Raw genomic sequence first — 24,152 nt, 5'->3', positions numbered from 1 at the left:
TCTCTTAGGGACCAAACACTGTCTAGGGACAATCAAAATGCAGTACCCTCCAGCTGCTTCCCCTTTCTGCTCCTAACGTACCCCTTTGTGCTAGGAGCTTCCAGGAGTCAGGGCTTGCTATGCTATCTGCAGGCCTGCTGGGAACTTCCAGGTGGTTTGTGCTCCCTTTATATCAGTTGAGTGGTACAAAGGGTGGAGAACAAGACAGAAACTTGCCACAGAGCATTGACCTTCCTGAAACAATATATGCGGTCCTCAAGTTGAGAAGTTGTACACTAGTGCTCTACACCATAATTCAGAGCTTCATAGCAGCAGTGAAGATAAAATTGATGATTCTATTACAAAAGCATAGGCCCCTGCCGTTTGAGCTAAAGAAGAATTGCTAAAGATAAATAATGCAAATAACAGGGGAAGCTGGTCCTAGCACCAGGACCCATGGAAGTAAGCATATGCCATGTAGATGAGTGGGGGCTTGGAACTGGACAAACAGTGCTGTGAACTCTCACAATTTTGACCCCTGCTGTAGGTGGTTTCATGAGCATGTGATAAATTTCCAGCCAACTCTCATCCACTTTGCCAGCCTTTCAGAAGGAACATGCCAAATTAAGTGCTAGTGTAACCCATACTAATAGAGTGACTCTGGATCATCCTCTATTGGGTAGACAAAATATAGAGATTTATGACTGCTGCTGCTTGCATGATAATATATCTGGCTCTTCAGCTCAAGTAGTAAAGGCTTATGCTTTTATACAGAGGGTGAGGGCTCTGTCCCCAGAGATGACCCAAATAGGAGAATTACTACATTTGGATATGCTGATTGTAACTACTAGACCACAATCTGGTACCAGAACCAGGAATAGAAACCAACCTGATGCCTGGCATTCCACTGCAGTATCACAGATAGTTGTGTAACCCTCTTGCAATGTGTGTATTGTGGTCCAGACCAACCCTGGAGAGACATAGTGGGTAACAGCACGAGTGCGGGTGCCATTTCTCTATTATTCCTATAGGTGAAAAGGAGAGGTCTCTGATTTGTATTGATAACCCTCAATCATGAATCAGCCTGCCCAAAATCATGACTGTGTAAACCTCATCATGATTTAAAAACAATTGGGGATCATTACTTATTTTAGTTTTTTTGAGTCTTTAGAGTGCATTCTGATGACATTTTCAACATTTTTCTCCACAACTGTAAGAGCTAGAAACTTTTAAAAATGAAAGCTGAGCCGCACTTAATCACAGGATTAAAGCAAATAGGGACTTAAAAAAACCAAACCAAACAAATGCTGCAGGGCTAACCACTAGAGCTGGAACCACTGTGTAGTTGTGGATGTGAAGACTGTGGGTTCAAACGCTGGTGACTGTGGGGAATAAAATGTATATACGTAAAAGTTAGTGTTAGAACCCTGCTGTAATTGTGGGGATTCTTTTATATTGTACACCAGTGCACCCTTATACTTCAGCGGTGTGTTCATATTTTAGTTTAGTGTTGCATTCACAGCAGTTGCACTCTGCTTAAAGGGAGCTGTGCCTCTAACTCCAGAACAGGTCACTCAATAGCAGAGGCTGTTGGAAGATGCCTGAGAAGGGCATGTGTATCTATACTGCACGCGGGAGTGTGACTGCGGGCAGGCTAGCGAGAGGCGTGCTCCTAGCAGCGCTGCACCCAGACTCGATAGGCCGAAACCGTCACCCCACCCTGCACCACTCTTGCCGCTCTACCTAGCTTTGACCCAACCTAACTCCCGAGTCCTTCCCCCAGTGATCTACGGGAAGCGGAAGTCAATTGATAGGGGACTGACATCACCATCAGCCAATGGGATTGCAGAGCCCACCTCAAGCGGGTTCCGATTGGGCTACCTCGCGGGCGGAAGGCAGAGCTGCTGCTCAAACTTGCGGCGGGAAGCGCGGGGGGCCCAGGCGAGCCGTCGCTATGGAGACGCTGTTGTGGCAGGTGGAGCAGCTGCCCGGGCTCCTGGCCGTGTCCCGCTCGGGGCAGGTCCGGGACTGGGACCCGCCAACCCTGGATAGAGCCCTGCAGTGGGGCCGCTACTTCCAGCACCTGCACGGCCGCTTCCGCGCCCAGCCCCGGCTCCGGGCCGCCCTGGGGCAGCGACTCCGCCGAGGGCAGCCGGGGCCGCCGCTAGGCTTCGGACACCTGGGGCGCTGCCCGGAGCTGCTGGGCCTAGCGCTGCTGGGCAACCGGGCGCTGCCGCCCGCCGCCTGCCACCGCCTCCTGCGGAGCTTGCTGCTGCCGCCCAGCGGCCAGGCTACCCCGGGGCCCTGCAGCCTCGGCCTCCTGGCCCGGCGCAGGGCCGCCGTCCAGCTGCTGCCGTCGCCCAGCCCAGCCCCGGCGCGCCCTGAGGAGCTGGAGCCGTCGCTGCGGACCGAGGCCCAGCTGCTGCTGTCCCGGCTGCAGGAAGACGAGGAGGAGGAGCAGGGACCGGCGAGTGTCCTGGAGCATCTGCCCAGGCCTAGGGTCTACCAGGTGCTGGCGGTGCTGCTGCTGGAGCAGACCGGGGACAACGCTGGCAGACAGGGGGCCAGCTGGGCAGAGCACAGGGAGGGGCCCAGGCCGGCTGCGGCGGTGCTCTCCTGGCTACTCGGGGACCCAGACCGGCTCTCCGCTTTCTGCCGCCTCCTCCCGGGCTCCCTCCTCGTTGCCCTTTCTGCCCGATACCCCCAGCTGGGCACCCCTTACTTGCATCTCCTTACCAGCTGGGGCAGCCGCTTGCGCTACGATCCCCTGCGCGGCCAGTGGGCCAGCAGCCGCTGCCCTAGTGAGGACGAGTTCTCCTGGGAAGAGCTGCGGGAGCGCTTCGGCTGCTTCATGAGGGGACCTGACCCGCTCCGAGAGGCTGCCCTGGCTTCTCTGAAAAACCTGAAGATCCAGGATGGACACTTCGAAGTCTGCGGCCTGAGTGTCTGGACTGACCTGTTGCTGGAGATGGAGGCACCTCTCTAAAGATACTCCAGCGTTAGCCCGGAGGAGGAAAGGACTAGAACATTAAATAGGTTTCATATGAAATTAAATGGCCTGAAATCCAAGAAACTGGAGTAACTTTCTTTTCTCCATAACGAACATCAAAGCCAACTGGATTATATCTTGTTTGGAGTGAAAAGGCAACTTTGTGATCAGATTGCATGCCATAAAACTTAAGTAAGTTAGCAAAGAGCACCTAAGGGATTGGGTTCTGCTCTTGCACGTGCTGGTATAAACCTGGACTGACTCGCCCCACAGGAGTTACCCATGTAAACTCTGTTAAATGAGCTCAGAATCCTTACATCTAGTCAAGTAGTTCCCAGTTTAATTTCTCTTACACTGAGAACAAGTTGACTAGGAATCCTTCTTCTTTCCTCTTCCAATTTGTTTTCTTCCCACCACCTCTTATGTCTTTGCCAGTATATTCTCCAATACTTATGGTTGGGCTATTTGGTTTAAGGATACCCCTAATTCTGCTGATCACTAACAGGAAATGCTTCCATCCACTACTGGCACTATTGCTACAAAAGTAAAGTGTGCAAATACCTTAAAATATGGAGAAACTAGCTTAACTTTCTGTGTGTTGAAAAGTTAGAAGTTGAACTGTGTATTGCCATGGGTACAGTGTGTTGACATTTGTCTGTTTCTAGCAGTTGCATACTGGCAGAGTACAAAAAGGGGAAAGGGACTTTTTTGTCTCACCTTTTTAGGATGCTCATAATTCCAAGTTAAATGTATTCTTCGCTATCACCTTGTCTTCCAGTAGTGGTTTATTTTTGCTTTTTTTTTTTTTTTCTTCATGCTTGGAAATATCCTAGGCACAATGTGGGTAGGAGTGCAGAGGTCAGAGGAGATTTCATGCCCAGTGGGAAAGAGTCTAGAAGGCGTACATAAAGCCTTGCTGATTTGATCTTTTATCAATTACCATGTGGCATGTTTGTTACTATATTGCAGTGGAAACTTCATTTTCCTATCCTATTTGTTTATAACTATGAATGGATACTCAGTAGCTTAGCTTTTTGGTGAAAGTTTCTTTCACCAAACTGGAACCAGAATGGGAGAGTAGAAATACCTTCTTTCAATGGGTTGAGCAACAGACTTCTTCTTTCACTCCTAGATGATTACTGAAGGACCTGCTTGTCTTAATTAAACTGTGACTTTGATCACAATCTCTATGTGGGAAAATAATTACTGGTCAGGATTTGCTAAATGAAGGCTAGATGTGGAAACTGACCATGAACTATAAAATGGGCATTATCCTAACACAAAAGCAACTGGCTCCTGCAGTTTACTGTGAAAAGTCTAGGTTAACTGCTCAGTTTTTTAAATAAAACACTTTGTTACACAAAGCAAGAAGTGGAATGTTACAGGTATGAACATGGAAGGTATTTGACCTACAGCCTCAATATACTTCTGAGCTATGATGCTGTCTAACTGCACATAAAAATAAACCGTAAATCTGTTTTGCAAAGCAATTGAAATGCTGTATGGCGATGATACAGGGCCAAATCATGACCTCTCTACATCTGTGAGTTAGCAGTTAATTGATGAGACTACCCAGGTAATGTTACTACTAGTGTGAGTGACTGCTCATCAGTGGACCATAAAGGGGGGAATCATAATCTGGCTTATTGTGAGCACTGTTAAGAGTGTATCAGTAAAATGACACCTTCATTAAGCATCTGAAAAATGCTTTAGATTGTCTGTTTAAAAGCACTATGTAAATGGAATATGCTGATGTAGAACAATTTTAAGAATTCTGGCAAGTCTAGTCTAATCTGAGAGCAAATTTGTATGGGCAAATTATAAACCTATGAAAATAGGAAACTATACTATAAACCCCTTAATTAAAAGACCTTTCCTTATTGTAGTGATAGTAGATGAGAGAGAGAGCAGAAGCTCCTTCTCAGTGAAACTTGAGTTATCTGGTAGTACTGAGTTTATCTTCAACCCAATGTGGCCCATTAAAGCAAGGAATTTCTGCTGCCAGAACATTCAGGCCCCTGCATATCACCCACTTAATGAGGTTCTTACAGAAGTGTGTTTTTTTGTTTGTTTGTTTGTTTTTAATCAAAGCTGAACATCTAAGCCTGTTCCTATTGTTACCTTACTGACATTTTGCAGAATACACACAAATTTCAAAGCACAAATAAATCCACAATAAATGAGTCAAATAAATTACCATTGAGACTTTTGGTAAATTACGGGAACCCTAGCATTCCTTTGCTGTGCCACAAAATGTTGCAAATATTCTGTTGCTGTGGAAATCTTATTTCTTAACCTCATATTTGATAATTTAACAATCCTACTTATCAGACAGTATGATAAAAACGAAAACTGTTTGCAAGGGGAATTATAATTAGCAAATATTTTCTATTCATGTTTTAACTTAAAATCTAGCAGAGCTAACATAATTTATATCTTATAAAAACAACAAAGAGTCTGGTGGCACCTTAAAGACTAACAGATTTATTTGGGCATAAGCTTTCGTGAGTAAAAAGTAGAAGTGAGGTTTTTACTCACGAAAGCTTATGCCCAAATAAATCTGTTAGTCTTTAAGGTGCCACCAGACTCTTTGTTGTTTTTGTAGATACAGACTAACACGGCTACCCCCTGATACTTGACAACATGCAAGGCACTATATCTTATAGTTCCACTCCCCTTAAACTCATGGAATACTAGTGAAGTAGTATATATGTATATCAGGCTCCTACTTCTGCTTTCTCAACCTGTTGAATCAAGTTTTATCCTGTATTTTCATACCTTGTTGGCACCCGCTTCTTGCTGTTATACAGGGAAAGAATACCATGGCATCCAATTTTCACTTTGTACTTTATCTCTCTCTCGGAAAATATACTGAAGCTACTACCTTTTCCAGAGTCTTACTGAATTATCCTGGAATTTCAAACCATACCCTGGATGGGAATAATTTGTTGCTACCAGTAGTGCAGCATGTGCAACATCTAGATCAGTGATACTCGGACTGAGGCTCATGAGCCGCAAGTGGCTCTTTAATGTGTCTCCTGCAGCTCTTTGCAGCATTGGGTCTGGTTCTGTTCAATATCTTCATCAATGATTTAGATACTAGCATAGAGAGTACACTTATAAAGTTTGCGGATGATACCAAGCTAGGAGGGGTTGCAAATGCTTTGGAGGATAGGATTAAAATTCAAAATGATCTGGACAAATTCGAGAAATGTTCTGAAGTAAATAGGATGAAATTCAATAAGGACAAATGCAAAGTACTCCACTTAAGAAGGAACAATCAATTGCACACCTTTAAAATGGGAAATGACTGTCTAGGAAGGAGTATTGTGAAAAGGGACCTGAGGGTCAGAGAGGATTACAAGCTAAATATGAGTTAACAGTTTAACGCTGTTGCAAAAAAAGCAAATATCATTCTCGGATGTATTAGCAGGAGTATTGTGAGCAAGACACAGGAAGTAATTCTTCCTCTCTACTCCACGCTGATTGGGCCTCAACTGGAGTATTGTGTACAGTTCTGGGTGCCACGTTTCAGAAAAGATGTGGACAAATTGGAGAAAGTCCATAGAAGAGCAACAAAAATGATTAAAGGGTCTAGAAAACATGACCTATGAGGGAAGATTGACAAAATTGGTTTGTTTCTTCTGGAGAAGAGAAGACTGTTATGTCCTCTGTTTTCCAAGTACATAAAAGCTTGTTAGGAGGAGGAGGGAAAAAAATTGTTCTTAACCTCTGAAGATAAGACAAGAAGCAATGGACTTAAATTGCAGCAAGGGTGGTTTAGGTTAGACATTAGGAAAAACTTCCTAACTGTCAGAGTGGTTAAGCACTGGAATAAATTGCCTAGGGAGGTGGTGGAATCTCCATCATTTGGAGATCTTTGTCCAACCTGTTCTTAAACACCTGTCAGGGATGTACTAGATAATACTTAATCCTGCCTTGAGTGCAGGGAACTGGACTAGATGACCTCTCGAGGTCCCTTCCAGTTCTGTGATTCTATCATATTAAAACTGTATGATTTAATTGTTAACCAATCAGGATGCTTTACTATGTTATTAATTGTAGTTGATAAAATAATACTTGGTCAGTCACTTTGTTGTGAGAAATGTATAGTAAATTCAACCATGAATTCACACTACTGTGCTTCTTTTGGGTAATGTTGATTGCTTATTTGGTTTCTGAACCATTGAGGTCTGATTATCACTGATCTAGATATTGCTGTACATGATGTAATGTTGTTCTGTTTTTAAACAATGGCAGTTGTATACTCTAAAAATTATTTTCCTATGTTATATGGCACTGAGTGCACTACCTGTGAGATTATATTTTTCCTTTGCCTTCCAACCCCAAGAGGAGTCATAACTTCCAATTACATATTAAAGAATCTGTCATCTTAAAACACGTTTAAAATATTAGTTTTAACAATGGTAAACACAAACACCTAAGATTCATCTAGCTGAAAGAAATAAGAGGCCATTGGCACCTTACATAAGGGTCATCACCGGTGAAAATCCACCAATGACCGCAACAATGGGAATTTTAACTAAAATTGTGTATACTAGGTCAGTATCTGTTTGAAATTTACTTTTTAAGTAGCTAATATTGTCCTAACTCTTCTTTTTATCATGTTTGACTGAACTTTCCTTTTGATCTAGTTTATATTCAGCTGAACTGGGTCTGATCAGCCTTTTGTGTGGGGGTTTTTGTTTTGCCATTCACAAGGAGTAAGAAGTCGTATGAACTGCCCTGATGGAAAATGCACAGCAGTACAACAAAGAGATGGAAAATGTACACTGATGCTTTTAGCACTGTCAGTTTTATGTTGCATGAAGTGCCATTCTTTTGATAGACATATACAATGTGTTAACATTTGAACAAACTGCCTCTGTGTAGTCACAAAAACTTTAGAAAATTAACATGTAGCATATAAACTTGATGAAAGTAGCATTTTCTTGATGCTGAAGGTCATATAAACATCTTGAGAATCACGTGCATAGCAGTGTGGGAAAATGGGCCACGTTGTAATGGTTAATACAGTGTATATTACACTTTGTTGCTTTTAAAAAGCTGTTTATCATGTTAAATGCACAATATATTTGGATAATAAAGCATGTCCATGTTCTGGACATTTATTCTTATTTCTGCTACCTATCGACTGAAGTTATAATTTGACTAAAAATTATAGCTCCTATTGCCTTCCAAGTCTGTGACATAGGTGTGGTCAGAATAGGCAACTCCTGAGTTATAATTGCTGTTTGACCTTGGTTAGTTAATTCCTCACTTGGCTTTCTCCATCTGTAAAATGGGGATACTGCTGAACTAGCTGTAGGGAGCACTGTGGGGCTGGGGGGTTGGCTGGAGGGGAAAACAAACTCCATCTTTGAAAGTGGAATAGTTTTGCCACTGACTAGGCTAAACTAATTTTGATTTCTGCACACCTTGGCCACTAGAGGGTGCTTATATTATTGTAGGAATTAAACAAATACTGAAAATTAGAAGGGGGGAAAAACAATACTGGGGTAACCTAAGTTAGTCACCCTGATGAATAGTGGAAACTCTGTTTGGACTTCTAGATTCTGCCTGATTGTTTCCTTCTCAGAGGGATGAAAAGGAGGTGCTCCCACTCTCACAATTTTAGACAACTATTCTGTATCCTGAAATGTCTGTAGTCTGGCCTATCTGTGAACAGATCAAATTTATCCCTCTTTACTTGTACTTTTTGGATTGCTGACACTCCACTGTACCCTCAGTGGGGGCTGATGACTATTCGGTGGGTCATAGAATAAAACATTTAGTCCTTTACTGAAGTCAATAGGGAGTTCTGTTATTGACTAGGGATTGGATCAGGTCTTTAGCATTGACATCATTGATCATTAATTTGCCCTTGGAATCCCTGCCCCCCCCCTTTTTTTTTTTTTGGGTCGGAGAGGCAAATAAAGATGTGAGAAATGGACAAAGATGCTGTCCTCCTGCAGCAGCTGTTTGTTTGGAACATCCACAAAGGAGTTTCTGCAGTGTCAAGTGTGGAATCAAGGTGCATTTGCCTTGTTCTTGATGTGTTGCTCTTTGTTCCATTTTACATGTTTCTAAATTAACTATCAACTCAGGAAAGGGAATAGATGGATCAGTGAAGATCTCTGCTTAATGTGCAGCTGTTGTCAAAAACGCAAGCAAGATGTTAAGATGCATAAGGAATGGGATAGAGAATACAGAAAATATACCACTACATAAATCAGGACTGCAGCCTCTTGTGAAATAGTGTGTGTGGTAGTGGTCACTCCATTTCAAACAGGATATTACAAAACTAGAGAGGATCCAGAGAAAGTCAGCACAAATGACGAGCATGAAAAATAACTTTCATACCAGGAAATGGGGATTGTTTACTGGTGGAAACAAAAATTAATATAAGGGAAGGCAAGCAGGGAGCTTTTGTTCTCCCAGTCTGACAAGACAATATGGGATGCTAAACAAATTAAAAGGTGTCAAATTCAAAACAGTTACATGGAAATAACTTCACACAGGGCATAATTTGTCTGAGGGACTCATTGCCACAGGATGTCATCGAGGACAAGAATTAGCTAGATTTAAAAAGATTTTCACTTGGATGAAAAGAATATTCAGAATTGTAGCTAAAGTTAGCTGATGTTGAGAGGGATAGTAAACCTTTATTTTTCCTTGTTTAAAACAATCTCTAGTTAATAGGGATTAGGATTATCCCCCATTTGTCTATTGCAGGGTTCTTGCCCCTTCTGAAAAATGTGATGCTGTTCACTGTCAGAGAACAGAATACTGACCTAGATGGACCTCATGTTTGAGCCACTCTGATAACTCCTGTGATGCAGAAAGAAGTAAGTAGTCCTTAAAGGCTAAAAAGTATAGAGAACATGAGTTTAAACTGTATCCAGGCCTTGCTGTATTTTGCAGCTATGGAATTTACTATTAAGTCCATTCCTTGCCACAAAATTATGCTCCAGAATTGAAGCTTTCACTTAATTTTTTTTCTAGCCCTATGATAGTATAAAAAGATTCCAAGCATAAGCAAACTGTAAACTAATGCAGTGGTGTCTTCCTAAATCTATACTATCCTATCAATAACTCAGAAGTGTTAGAGCAAGTTTTCTTTTTAATCTAATCACTTCAGACACATCCTCTGTCCTGTTACACTTGTGTATTGTTTCTAGGATCTGGCTGGCATGTAGTTATGCAGGGAAGACTACATAGTTTCCAGGCCTCCATCTGAGTAGGCCTCAATTCAGACCACTAGCAGTAACACTCCTATGCATAACTGAAGTATATTGGAGCCAGGCTGGGGTCATCAACTATAACCAGATTCCTTTTTCTAGAACAGGACTAACTTGTGGCCACTGATGTCTTTAGTCAGACCTACCTTCCATTTAGCAATATGGGAGAGTAGGGTTAGGATGGTCACAATGCACTGACATCTGTTCATGACTTCCAGCTTGAGACTAGATCCTGCCTCTACAGAGAAGCATTCTGAGTAAGCTAATGCTTGTTGGTGACCTATGAAGCAATAGCTAATCCTCATTGAGTTCAGAGAACACAAGGATTTCTCTGGTTCAAACAAGTGATTCAAAATATTACCATGTGCAAGTGGAAGAGAAACTGTCAATGTTGAGTGCCTTTTTCTTCATATAAAATAGTGAAGATGCATGCTTTGGTGGACTTACCTTTATTAAAATTCACAACTTTTACGGCCTCAATAAGTACCATTTTAAGGTCAACTGCAATCTTCTTTGCCACTAGAACTTCCTGGTGAATTTAAACAATATGTCCAAATGGTTTGGGATGCAGTTGACTCTTGATTCTTGTCATAAAGTTGCTGTTTTTCCCTTTCTCAGATTAGGCACCCTCAGCGCAAATACCAATACAGTAATGTCAATCCAACCGACCTACAAGATCTGATAGTTGGAATACTAAGATACTACAAAGAATTTTGTTCCCTTGTTGCACATGCTCTTAGTGAACTGCAAAACAGAATTCAAAACATATAGGAGTGGGAAAGATCCATACTGATCAAATGGTAAAAGTTGTGCAGAAGATAATCTGTAGCTTCATTCAGCTGTACTAAAGAAATATTGGCTTTTCTGAACTTTTCTAAACCGCTCTTTCCAAATATTTGCACCCAGGTCATGAATTCTCCAACTACCTATCAATGGAGAAAGAGAGTTGCTTTGACTCTGGTAGCGGAAGATCCTATCATAGTGTGACGTTATTGACATGAACTGTGATCGTATAGATCATGGTTGCAAGCAGGATCCTGTGGTTGCACCAGGTTTTGTACAGAGGCGGTCAAGTGGGGTGTCTATGGAAAGGTTGTAATTTGCTGGTTATGATTATGCTGTCTGTATGTGTGTATCACTTTCGTATTTGAAGTTATGAAGATTGGCTATGGACTTGTGTCTCAAAGAAACTTATTGGAACATCTGTTTTCAGAGATTTCATCTGTAATCAGTTTCTTAATGTATTAGACTTAGTCTTGCATGTTTTTGTTTTATTTTGCTTGGTAATGTATAGGTTGGGTCAGAGACCCTCTTGGGACTGTCACCTGATAGGCTCAGCACGTTTTCCCTGCCAGCTTGCAACTTCAAAACCCTGCCTTGTTGAGCCAGACGTGCTAGCCTGCTGCAAACACAGATCCTGCTCTGAGCCACATCCCCCAAAGCTGCAGGCTTTAACTGAAAACCACTTAGCAGGTATTCCTGTCTCCAGCACCCAGATACCCAGTTCCCAATGGGATCCAAACCCCAAATAAATCTGTTTTACTCTGTATAAAGCTTATACAGGGTAAACTTATAAATTGTCCACCCTCTATAACACTGATAGAGAGATATGTACAGCTGTTTGCTCCCCTAGGTATTAGTCACTAACTGTGGGTTCAATAATAAGCAAACATGATTTTATTAAATATAAAAAGTAGGATTGAAGTGGTTCCAAGTAGTAATAGACAGAACAAAGTACGTTACCAAGCAAAATAAAACAAAAACACACAAGACTAAGCCTAATACAGTAAGAAACTCAATACATCTGAAATCTCATCACCAGAGAGATTCCAAGAAGCTTCTTTCACAGACTGGACTCCTTCCTCGGTTGGGTCCAGCAGTCACTCACACCCCTGTAGTTACTGTCCTTTGTTCCAGTTTCTTTCAGGCATCTCTTTGGGGTGGAGAAGCCATCTCTTAAGCCAGCTGAAGACAAAATGGAGGGGTTTTCAGGGCCTTTTATATTCTTTCCCCTGTGGGCGGAAACCCCTTTGTTCTCCTGTGCAAAATCACAGCACCAAGATGGAGTTTGTAGCCACCTGGTCAAATCATATGTCCATGAATGATTCAGCTTTTTGCAGTCCAATGCCATTGTTTACATGTTAGTTTGAACATTCCCAGGAAAGCTCAGATGTGGATTGGTATCTCCCAAAGTCCATTGTCAATTAAGTGTTTCATGAAAGGACTAATCTCAGTAAATGCCCGTTCTCAAGAAGCTGACCCAATGCTTCACCGAGGCTACTTCGAATCAAGCACATTGAGATACAAGTACGTATCCAATATTCATAACTTCAAATACAAAAATGATACACACATCATAATCATAACCAGCAACCTACACCCTTTCCATTGATACCCCACTTGACTTCTTCTGTACAAGACCTGTTGCAACCACAGGACCCTGGTTGCAACAATGATCTATATGGTCACAGTTCAGGTCAATAACATCACACGTAGGACTAACAATATCTAAGGCACGTGGTGCAATCAATATTTCTCCAATCATGAGGCTTGGCAGCTTTTGCTATTCATGGAGCTACACAAAGATACTAAATCTGATGTGTGGAGTGTTTTCATGTTTACAGTATTGCCAGATAATAAAACAATCTGAAGAATTCAAAGGATTTCTTTCATAAAGATGGTTACTTGCTTTCCAAATGGTTTAGTGCTCATTGCCTCTAATGGCTGTCTGCATGCCTATAATATTTTGCCAGATACTGCAACAACATCTTTGCAGTACTGCAGTAGCTGGCAAGCATTCTAATGCATGCTTTAGTTTGAGACTGCCAGAGAGAAAACTAAGGATTCATTCAAGAAATAAAAATTGTAAGAAAAGAACAGTGGGTACTACCATCCTGTTGCTTTTCTCCATGCAACAGTGGAGGTAGCGTGCACTGTAATCTAATTGCTCCTTGTGAGGAAAACTGTAGAGCAAGAGGAGCTATAGACAAGTCCCAGGAGGGCAGGGAGATAGCATACACAATGTCAGACGCCTGGCTGCAGCAAAATGGCAAATTCTATTCAAAAAATGCTCCATGCCATAGCATACTGGAAAAATGTAAAATTTCATGGCTGCAAAATGGTAGCTTCTGCATGACCTTGATTGAAATGAATGGGGCAGTTCAAAGCAGGCATCATTGCATTGGTTCACCTGAAAAATGTATATCAGGTGTAATGTTTGCAGTCATAAGGGCTAGAAATATGATTTTTTTCAATGAAAGTGCAGACAAGGGAGAAAAAGGTGTGATGAAACCTGTTTGCATCCCTGCTCAGGGCCTCATGATAGAGAATCCTTGATCTAAGCAATTTCAGCTGATATAGGAAATACGATAGAGGTAACAGACTGTTAATCTTTCATCACTTTTTACAATGTTTCTTTTTAAATGCATTTTTACCCCCAGGAAATCAAGATTATGAGCTGTAAATGAACTACATAATTTATCTCATTTATATGCCTGTTTACCTGGGAAAACATATACCAATTAAGTTCTTTTGTTTTCTCTGCTTAACAATTTAGGAAATAATGTACTATCTTTGCTAATAAACTGTACTAATAAACCCACAAAAGTCTATAGCTATGATTTTAAAAAACTTGCTGATAAGGGGAAAAAAACTCTTTTTGTTGCCTATTACCAATTAATTTTCCACCAATGAGAGAACAGGATGTGATTGGATGTTAAATTACAAATATTTTCATTATTTCTGAGGTGAAGTTGCTGTGGTTTCATAATGATCCTAACAATCAAAGTTTTATGAGAAAACACAGATAACAGAACAAGCACACAATTTAATTTACAATAACAATACATTTTACAAGTTCAGAGACTGAATTAACATTAGATGAAGCACAACATTTATCTATAGAAATGAATAAGCAGAGAGTTCCCAATTGTGAATGGATATGTGAACCTGGTTCTCTAAAGGATGCAAGTTAAGCATTAGAACCTTTACATAAGTAAAGCTTTCAGGAAAGTTTAATGAATATTTTTAAATATTTTTTTGTGCGCAAATATTTAATTTATAAATTTCTTCAATGACAGTCAAACCTGTACTATATGAGTACACAATTATATCAATCAATACAAATCTTACAACCCCCCTTTCAGTGACAAGCTCTAGCACCCCATGCTTTGAAGCAACAATTTTAAATTTGGCCGGGGTGTTGCCCTGATGTCGGTGTGGCCTTTTGCTGTCTCTGGGAAAATTTAGCAGAATCTGGCCAATTAATATGCCTTTGAAAAAATCTGAGTTTGCATATGTTTGGTAGAGACTTGTTAGAGTTTGGCAATTACATTCTCCAAAGATTCCGTTTGCAATGGGCATGCTCCATCCTTTCATAGCTCTTATGTACCCACCATACTACTAATGTGCCAGTTCTACACAGTGATTGAGCATGCTTTATTCTAGGAATGCAGGGGCTGAGCAGAGCTTTCCTTGCAATTGCTCTTTCTGGCTTCTGGGGGCACTGGAAATTGGTATGCAGGATACATGGCAGATACACTGCAACCAGACAAACTATCTTTTCTTGTCTCTATTAATAACTGTAGCCCTTGTGCCCCCCTCACACCCATGTGTTAACTGTATCTTCTATGGGCAGCTTGCACTACCTACACATGGAATGGGGACCTAACCACTCTCACAGCTGTGTGTCACCCTTCTATGACCCTGTGGTGGGCACTCTGTGTCTGGATCCATGTGTGAGAATGGAGAGGGAGGAGGGCATGGAGCAGTGAGATGCACATTTTACACCCTGTACTCAATGGAGCTGAGGAGCAGAAAAGATAGCATAGCTCCAGAGTGTACAATCTTTCTACTCCTATCATGTTGTGGTTGGGATCCTCCCCTCCCCGCATAAAGGAAGTGCCCTTGCTGGCCAGTTGAAATGCACTGTGGAAGGATGGGTGGATGGGAGAGACAGCCGCTGTGGAGGTCAAGAGTCTCTGTTCAGATCATCCTGCTCTCAAAGTATCAGCAAAGCCATCTCCAGAGCCTGGTACTTCAGAGAGAGGAGCAAACTACACTCCTCTGCTAGACCAATCAATGATAAATCTCCATGAGGAAACCTCACAGAGACTCTACCCCTTTTCATGCTGGTTTTATCAGACCCTGAATTTGGCAGAGGATTCTTCCAAGTAATAACAGAAATTGTTATCCAAACGGTCTCTATCTGCAGTCCTGTTTTATTAATATTAAGTATTCAGCTCTTAAATTACTCTTCTGTTGCATGATAAATTCCTGTAGTATTATGTAATCAATTTATTATAATCCCTAACCTAGAACATTTTAGCAGAAATGTTTCTGATATACATTACATAGAGAATATAACAGTCAGATTCTGAATTTAGTTCTCAGCTGTGCCCTCCTATTGCCTTTCCCACTTTAGTGAAACTCCAAAATGACTGCTCAGTAATGTAACATTCATATTCTGTAACTTGCAAAGAGGCTAATTTCAGCATTTGATAAAGCATTGTTTGTGGAAATCATGATGAGTTTTAAATCCCAATCCAAAGAGTTTCAGTTTGCATGCTTCCTTTGGGATTGTTTCCCAAAATCAAATAACACAAGCCTTCCTAACCTACACATTCACATCTTCATTCCTCTCACGTTATTATATTTTATAACAATCTGAAGAGGAGATCTTATTATGTCATCTAGCATTTCTGAACAAAAGTCATAACATTGCTCTTTAATTATAAAGGTAGCAATTAAAACAAATGGCATTATGACTTCTGCAGTGTTCAACAGGAACAGTAAGACACTACAACTTCCACTAGGAATACATCAATAATCCAAGAAGAAATCTTAAAGAACTAATCGTTGTATGATATAACTATCAGGAAATGCAGAGAGCAATATTCTAGTTCTGGCTGCTAAATGCCAGAAATAATATAAAAGAGACAAGGTGGGTGAGATAATATATTTTATTGGAGCAGTTTCTGTTGGGGAGAGAGACAAGCTTTCGAGCTTACAAAGAGTTCTTCAGAATACGAGGCAATTTTGTTTGTTCTGTTCTCCTAACTGGTGAACCTTCTTGAACTACTAGGACACAGTACTATTTATATATAGGCAGTGGATTCATTAACAGTTTCTTATCAGTGTAAATGATCTAGGTAGGAACAATTGATTTCTCCCAGGAATTAATTGGACACGATCAATCCCTGAATCACCAGCGTGACAAGATCATTCATCAGCTGCTTAATGTCACAATGGGCTAAGCTTGTCCTTTCAGCTGGGACAAGATGGAATACCCTTAGGGGGAGGAGGAGGTTTAAATCATTAGGCTGTTGACAATTAATGTTTGTACTGCTGTCTCCCACAGCCTCATTACTCTTAATACTGAAGTGAACGTCGTTGAGCTCAGAGGGGCTTTGTGATGTTTTATGATTTCTGTGTAATTTTATCCCCTTTTCAAACTCAGTTCTCCAAATACACATAATTATAGCAGAGATACAAGAAAAATGAAAAGCAAAATCACTATGCATTAAAATAACAGCTCTTATTGAAGCCAGTTTGTTGCCAGGACTGGCCTAGGTTTTGTAGGGCTTTAACCATCTCCCTCCCCACCTATGAAATCCTCCCTGATGACAACCTCTATGTATTTGTCAGTGTGGTTGTATATGCTAAGAGGGGGAATCTGTACACTATAATTTTGATGTTAGCATTCTATTTTGTGGGAAAATCCTTGTATGCAGTGGAGAAGGATGATACTAAGGGTATGTCTACACTACGAAATTAGTTCGAATTTATAGAAGCCGGTTTTATTGAAATCGGTTGTATACAGCCGATTGTGTGTGTCCACACAATACAATGCTCTAGGTGCTCTAGTCGGCGGACCGCGTCCACAGTACGAGGCTAGTGTCGACTTCCGGAGCATTGCACTATGGGTAGCTATCCCAGAGCTATCCCACAGTTCCCGCAGTCTCTGCCGCCCTTGGAATTCTGGGTTGAGATCCCAATGCCCGGATGATGCAAAACAGTGTCGCGGGCGGTTCTGGGTACGTGTCGTCAGGCCCCTCCCTCCCCCGTCACAGCAACGGCAGACAATAGATTTGCGCCTTTTTACCTGGGTTACCTGGGTTACCTGTGCAGACAACATGGAGCCCGCTCAGCACAGCTGAGCTCACCGTCACCATATGTCCTCTGGGTGCCGGCAGACGTGGGACTGCATTGCTACACAGCAGCAGCCCCTTGCCTTTTGGCAGATGATGGTATTTTATGATTGGTATCCGTCATCATCGTACTGGAGAGGCTATCACTCATGCTGCACCGTCGGCTGCCACCTTAAGATGTAAAAAATAGATTTGTTCTGTGTTCATTTGCTTCCCCTTCCTCCGTGAAATCAATGGCCTGCTAAGCCCAGGGTTTCCAGTTTAATCTTTGGGGGGACCATTCTGTGTGACAGTTGTTTGTGTTTCTCCCTGTTCCTGTACCTGTACGCCATGTCGTCACTTGGCCCTCCCTCCCTCCCGCCCTCCTTCTCCTGGTCCATCAGATACTACTTTCGCGCCTTTTTTCTGACCAGGCGCCATAGCTAGCACTGGGATCATGGAGCCCGCTCAGATCACCGCGGCAATTATGAGCACTATGAACACCACGCGCATTGTCCTGGAGTATATGCAGAGCCAGAACATGCCAAGGCGAAACCCGGACCAGGCGAGGAGGCGATTGCAGCACGGCGACGAGAGTGATGAGGAAATTGACATGGCCATAGACCTCTCACAAGGCACAGGCCCCAGCAATGTGGAAATCATGGTGTCACTGGGGCAGGTTGATACCGTGGAATGCCGATTCTGGGCCCGGGAAACAAGCACAGACTGGTGGGACCGCATCGTGCTGCAGGTCTGGGACGATTCCCAGTGGCTGCGAAACTTTCGCATGCGTAAGGGCACTTTCATGGAACTTTGTGACTTGCTTTCCCCTGCCCTGAAACGCCAGGATACCAAGATGAGAGCAGCCCTCACAGTTGAGAAGCGCGTGGCGATAGCCCTGTGGAAGCTTGCAACGCCAGACAGCTACCGGTCAGTCGGGAATCAATTTGGAGTGGGCTGCTGTGATCCAATTTGCCAGGGCAATGAAAGACCTGGTGATAGCAAGGGTAGTGACTCTGGGCAACGTGCAGTCAATAGTGGATGGTTTTGCTGAAATGGGATTCCCAAACTGTGGCGGGGCCATAGACGGAACCCATATCTTGTCACCGGAGCACCAAGCCACCGACTACGTAAACCGCAAGGGGTACTTTTCAATGGTGCTGCAAGCCCTGGTGGATCACAAGGGACGTTTCACCAACATCAACATCAACGTGGGATGGCCGGGAAAGGTACATGATGCTCGCGTCTTCAGGAACTCTGCTCTGTTTCGAAAGCTGGAGGAAGGGACTTTCTTCCCGGACCAGAAAGTGACCATTGGGGATGTTGAAATGCCTATCGTGATCCTTGGGGACCCAGCCTACCCCTTAATGCCATGGCTCATGAAGCCGTACACAGGCAGCCTGGACAGGAGTCAGGACCTGTTCAACTACAGGCTGAGCAAGTGCCGAATGGTGGTGGAATGTGCATTTGGACGTTTAAAAGCGCGCTGGCGCAGCTTACTGACTCGCTCAGACCTCAGCGAAAAGAATATCCCCATTGTTATTGCTGCTTGCTGTGCGCTCCACAATATCTGTGAGAGTAAGGGGGAGACCTTTATGGCGGGGTGGGAGGTTGAGGCAACTCGCCTGGCCGCTGATTACGCGCAGCCAGACACCAGGGCGGTTAGAGGAGCACAGCAGGGCGCAGTGCGCATCAGAGAAGCTTTGAAAACGAGTTTTGTGACTGGCCAGGCTACTGTGTGAAACTTCTGTTTGTTTCTCCTTGATGAACCCTCCAACCCCCCCCACCCGACCCGGTTCACTCTACTTCCCTGTAAACCAACCACCCCACCCCATCCTCCCCTCCCCTCCCGCTTGCAGAGGCAATAAAGTCATTGTTTTTTCACATTCATGCATTCTTTATTAGTTCCTTACAGAGGTAGGGGGATAATTGCCAAGGTAGCTGGGATGGGTGGGGGAGGAGGGATGGAAAAGGACACACTGCATTTTAAAACTTTAACTCTTATTGAAGCCCAGCCTTCTGATGCTTGGGCGATCATCTGGGGTGGAGTGACTGGGTGGCCGGAGGCCCCCCCACCGTGTTCTTGGGCGTCTGGGTGAGGAAGCTATGGAACTTGGGGAGGAGGGCTGTTGGTTACACAGGGGCTGTAGCGGCGGTCTCTGCTCCTGCTGCCTTTCCTGCAGCTCAACCATACGCTCGAGCATATCACTTTGATGCTCCAGCAGACGGAGCATTGCCTCTTGCCGTCTGTCTGCAAGCTGACGCCACCTATCATCTTCAGCCCGCCACCTCTCCTCTCGTTCATGTTGGGCTTTTCTCATCTCCGACATTGACTGCCTCCACACATTCTGCTGTGCTCTATCAGCCTGGGCGGACATCTGCAGCTCCGTGAACATCTCGTCCCTCGTCTTACGTTTTCTCTTTCTAATGTTCACGAGCCTCTGCGAAGGAGAAACATTTGCAGCTGGTGGAGGAGAAGGGAGAGGTGGTTAAAAAAGACACATTTTAGGGAACAATGGGTACACTCTTTCATTACAAGGTCGCATATTTCGGCTTGCAGGCAGCCATCGTAGGCCACAGTGTTTTGGCTTTTTTAACCTTCTTAACATGTGGGAAAGGTTGCAAACAGCAGCGCATTTCCCATATCAAGGATGAATTGGGTTGTCCATTTAAAATGGGGTTTCAATGTGAAAGGAGGGGGCTGCGGTTTCCCGGTTAACATGCGGCACAAACACAAGTAAACCACCCCCCCCCCACACACACGATTCTCTGGGATGATCACTTCACCCCTCCCCCCCACCGCGTGGTTAACAGCGGGGAACATTTCTGGTCAGAATAGCAGGAACGGGCGCCTCTGAATGTCCCCCTTAATAAAATCACCCCATTTCAACCAGGAGAGCTTTCTGGAGATGTCCCTGGAGGATTTCCGCTCCATCCCCATACACGTTAACAGACTTGCTTGCTTTTTTTTTGTAATGTTTACAAATATTTACAAAGTTACACTCACCAGAGGTCTCCTGTGTGCCCTGAGGGTCTTGGGTGAGTTCGGGGGTTACTGGTTCCAGGTCCAGGGTCACAAACATATCCTGGCTGTTGGGGAAACCGGTTTCTCCGCTTCCTTGCTGCTGTGAGCTACCTACAGTACCTCCATCGTCATCTTCCTCGTTCCCCGAACCGTCTTCCCTGTGTGTTTCTCCAGTGAGAGAGTCATAGCACACGGTTGGGGTAGTGGTGGCTGCACCCCCTAGGATCGCATGCAGCTCCGCGTAGTAGCGGCAAGTTTGCGGCTCTGCCCCGGACCTTCCGTTTGCTTCTCTGGCTTTGTGGTAGGCTTGCCGTAGCTCCTTAATTTTCACGCGGCACTGCTGTGTGTCCCTGTTATGGCCTCGGTCCTTCATGGCCTTGGAGATCTTTTCTAATACTTTTCCATTTCTTTTACTGCTACGGAGTTCAGCTATCACTGCTTCATCTCCCCATATGGCGAGCAGATCTCGTACCTCCCGTTCGGTCCATGCTGGAGCTCTTTTGCGATCCTGGGAGGACTCCATCACGGTTACCTGTGCTGATGAGCTCTGCGTGGTCACCTGTGCTCTCCACGCTGGGCAAACAGGAAATGAAATTCAAACCTTCGCGGGTCTTTTCCTGTCTACCTGGTCAGTGCATCTGAGTTGAGAGCGCTGTCCAGAGCGGTCACAATGAAGCACTGTGGGATAGCTCCCGGAGGCCAATAACATCGAATTCCGTCCACACTACCCCAATTCCGACCCGCAAAGGCCAGTTTTATCGCTAATCCCCTCGTCGGAGGTGGTGTAAAGAAACCGGTTTAAAGGGCCCTTTAAGTCGAAAGAAAGGACCTCGTTGTGTGGACGTGTCCAGGCTTAATTCGGTTTAACGCTGCTAAAGCCGACCTAAACCCGTAGTGTAGACCAGGCCTAAGAGAGAAGAATCTTCTGCAGGTTTTAGAAGAAGAGAGAAAGGCAGGGTATGGTACTATTTGCTCCTATGTCTGGCAGCCTTTTTAAACTGGTACATAAGCAAATACCTTCTATTGGATTGTCCCAATGAGATGATTTGGCTCATAGCAGATGGAATTTGTCACTAGACATTTCATATATTAGTTTCTGAGCATGAATTCACTTGCAACTTATAGTTTCAAATTTGCTGTCTCCAAAACCAAGGACACAGCTGCCCATCTATAGCACTTAAACAAGCATAGAAATAGGTTCAGTTTTAAAGTAGCATGCATAAGAGAATGACAAAGAGGAAAGTGCTACATTTCAGAAATTAATTTCAACAGCATTTCTATTTGGTACTAGAATATACCTTCTTACTACTGGAATAGTGGGGAAAAGTAATTTCCTTAATTTTTATATGAAGTTTATATATAAAATTAGGCATATGTACCTCTTCCATAGCACCCAAAATTTGCTGAAAAGGATGCCAGAAAAATGTTCATGGTAGGTATGCCATGCTACACTCTTTAACATAGTACCAAGCACAGTGGGTATGTGTTTAAAACTGTGCCTATGGCATTCACAACTGAAAGCTACATTCATTCTGCTGAGCCAAATGTATATGCCTACTGCAAGGCATGGGGATACTGATCCTACACCATTTAGTCTGTTCATTTCAACAAGAGGCCTCTGCCATCACTAGCAGATCCAGAGTGGCCTTCTACATTCCACAGGCTACTGATGCTTATTCATATTGAAACAAAGAGGGACATAAATCGTGGTCTGGAAGATAATGATGACTACTGAAGCATTAACCTACCATCCGGTTTTTACATTGAGTTGCACTGTAGTGTGACAGTATTGTGTGATGTAAGTTATTTTCCTCCTGGCTCCTCTCATTGTTTTCCAAGCCGAGCTCTTTTTCATATTCAGCAAAAATGGTATATCTTCATAGTGGAATGTCTGATCCAAATATTGGTAGGGCATCCTGCCAGTAGTTTCCTTTCCCCATTTCAGAACACTGCATCTAGTTGTTTATCTCACCTTGTGACAGTGATCTCCTGTAACTGGTGAGTGTAGCACAGATCGTATGGCTCATAATTGCTAAAAGCAAAGCTGTAATATTTGTGAACAGAACATTGTTTAAGACTATTGGAATATATCCATTAAGAGTGAGGAAATAAGTTTTGTCTGGATGGGCTCAATAGTGCTCCCATTGAAAACAATTAAATTTTTGCCACTGACTACAATGCGAGCAAAATAGGGTTCAAATGATTGTGTGAAATGGCAGAGGTGTTATTACCAGCAATGCAAGAAGAAATGATTGCTTAGGCCATTTGTGTGTATATGACAGCACAAATATGTGCTTCATAGTTTATATGTATGGAATTTACAATATGCAAAATCAATTGCTCATTTTAGGATAACTTAGAAATATTTTAATTGAACAAAAGTCTTTTATTTGATAAACTGACAGAATTGCATACTGTACTCTTCCACACCCATCCCATCCAAATCAGGTTTTCTGGATCTTTCTATAGATTACTTACGTACAGGGGAAAAAATGACACAAATCATTCTTTGTCTGCTTTTCCAATAATGTCAAAAGCATGTGTCACTGACTGTCAGTTTGAGATTGTTGTTGGAAACATGAAATAAATTGCAAGGGACTAACAAGAACAATTTTCAGAAGGTACGTGAGATATAAATATATATGCACCTCACTAGTCAGCAGACATATGTTGGCATCTGGAATTACTATAGTAACCAGAGCTAATAGCCAGCATACACAATTCACTAATTACAACAGGAAAAAGCTGGACCCTGTGCACTGCACTGGCAAATTGGTCCCAGTGGTATCTAAAGTATTTCACTGTTGTCATTATAGCCTCAAGCAAAGTCAGGATATTTGAACAGAGTATGGTTTCTGCAACCTATTAAAGATATTATATCCCTATTTATAATCTAGTTCCATGAACTGAACATTCCAGTAGAAGAATATTTACTGTAGAAATTTTGGAATATGGAGTTTTTAAAGGCAGTTGTGTTTAGTTTATGGGCCAGCTATTTTAAAAAACGTGGCTAAAGTCACCTTTCTCATTAACCTTTCAGTTTCTCATATACTGCTTGCTTTTTCAGCACAAGAAAGTAATTGCTTTTTGATTTGTAATGTTTCTGTGAACTGGACATACTATATATGAAAAGATCTCCTCACAGTTGCATATAAGTTTGCTCTGCAATGGTTTAACTTCCACCAAAGTCTAATCTTCTAAACTTGTCTGTAAATATGTGAGGTCTAAGTCCCTACTGCCATGTACCTCTTGTAGTCATTTACACCCGTGCAAAGTGAATGTGAAATGCCAAAATACCTGTAACATACCAGAAGAGTAGCATTGTACAGCTACTTTGCACAGGCATAGTTGACTACACAAGGTGTATAGCAGAGGAGGTTTTGGTTTTGTGTGTTATAATTGAGAAGAAATTATAGCACAAATATGAAATTCCTTAAATTTAGTCTTATGCTTCTTTTCTTTCCTGTACAGATACTCAGGATGGGATGCTTTAGGCCCAGTTCAACCCTTTATATTCATCAACAGTGGTAAGCATCATGTTGGCTAGTGCTGATCGGTCTCTGGGACCACTACCTTGGCATAACATTGACCAGGTTGGAAAACCAAACGTTAAGTGAGAATTCTCTTGAACACTTTTTTTTCCTGCTTGTCAAAGTAGAGTTATGTGATATAATTAATTGAGTCATTGGATTTCTATAACATTGCAAAAGTACAATATTCTGCCAATAATATTGAATACAATACACACAGTCACAATCACTTCAAAGAGGGATATAACTGAGTGAATTTTA

General features: G+C 42.8%; 1 protein-coding gene across 1 annotated transcript; it reads left to right on the top strand.

The window, feature by feature from the left end:
• Positions 1 to 1,886: 1,886 nt before the first annotated feature.
• On the top strand, positions 1,887 to 23,889 carry FANCF (FA complementation group F). The gene is made up of 2 exons (XM_034769852.1): positions 1,887 to 3,160; positions 23,833 to 23,889. The coding sequence occupies exon 1, from the start codon at positions 1,934 to 1,936 to the stop codon at positions 2,963 to 2,965; it is 1,032 nt and encodes a 343-aa protein (XP_034625743.1). The 5' UTR covers positions 1,887 to 1,933; the 3' UTR covers positions 2,966 to 3,160; positions 23,833 to 23,889.
• The last annotated feature ends 263 nt before the right edge of the window (positions 23,890 to 24,152 follow it).

Source organism: Trachemys scripta, chromosome 4 (genome assembly GCF_013100865.1).
Source record: "Trachemys scripta elegans isolate TJP31775 chromosome 4, CAS_Tse_1.0, whole genome shotgun sequence".
NCBI classification, from domain to species: domain Eukaryota; kingdom Metazoa; phylum Chordata; order Testudines; family Emydidae; genus Trachemys; species Trachemys scripta.
Note: the sequence above shows the minus strand (reverse complement) of the source record. Positions and strands in the feature narration are given on the sequence as shown.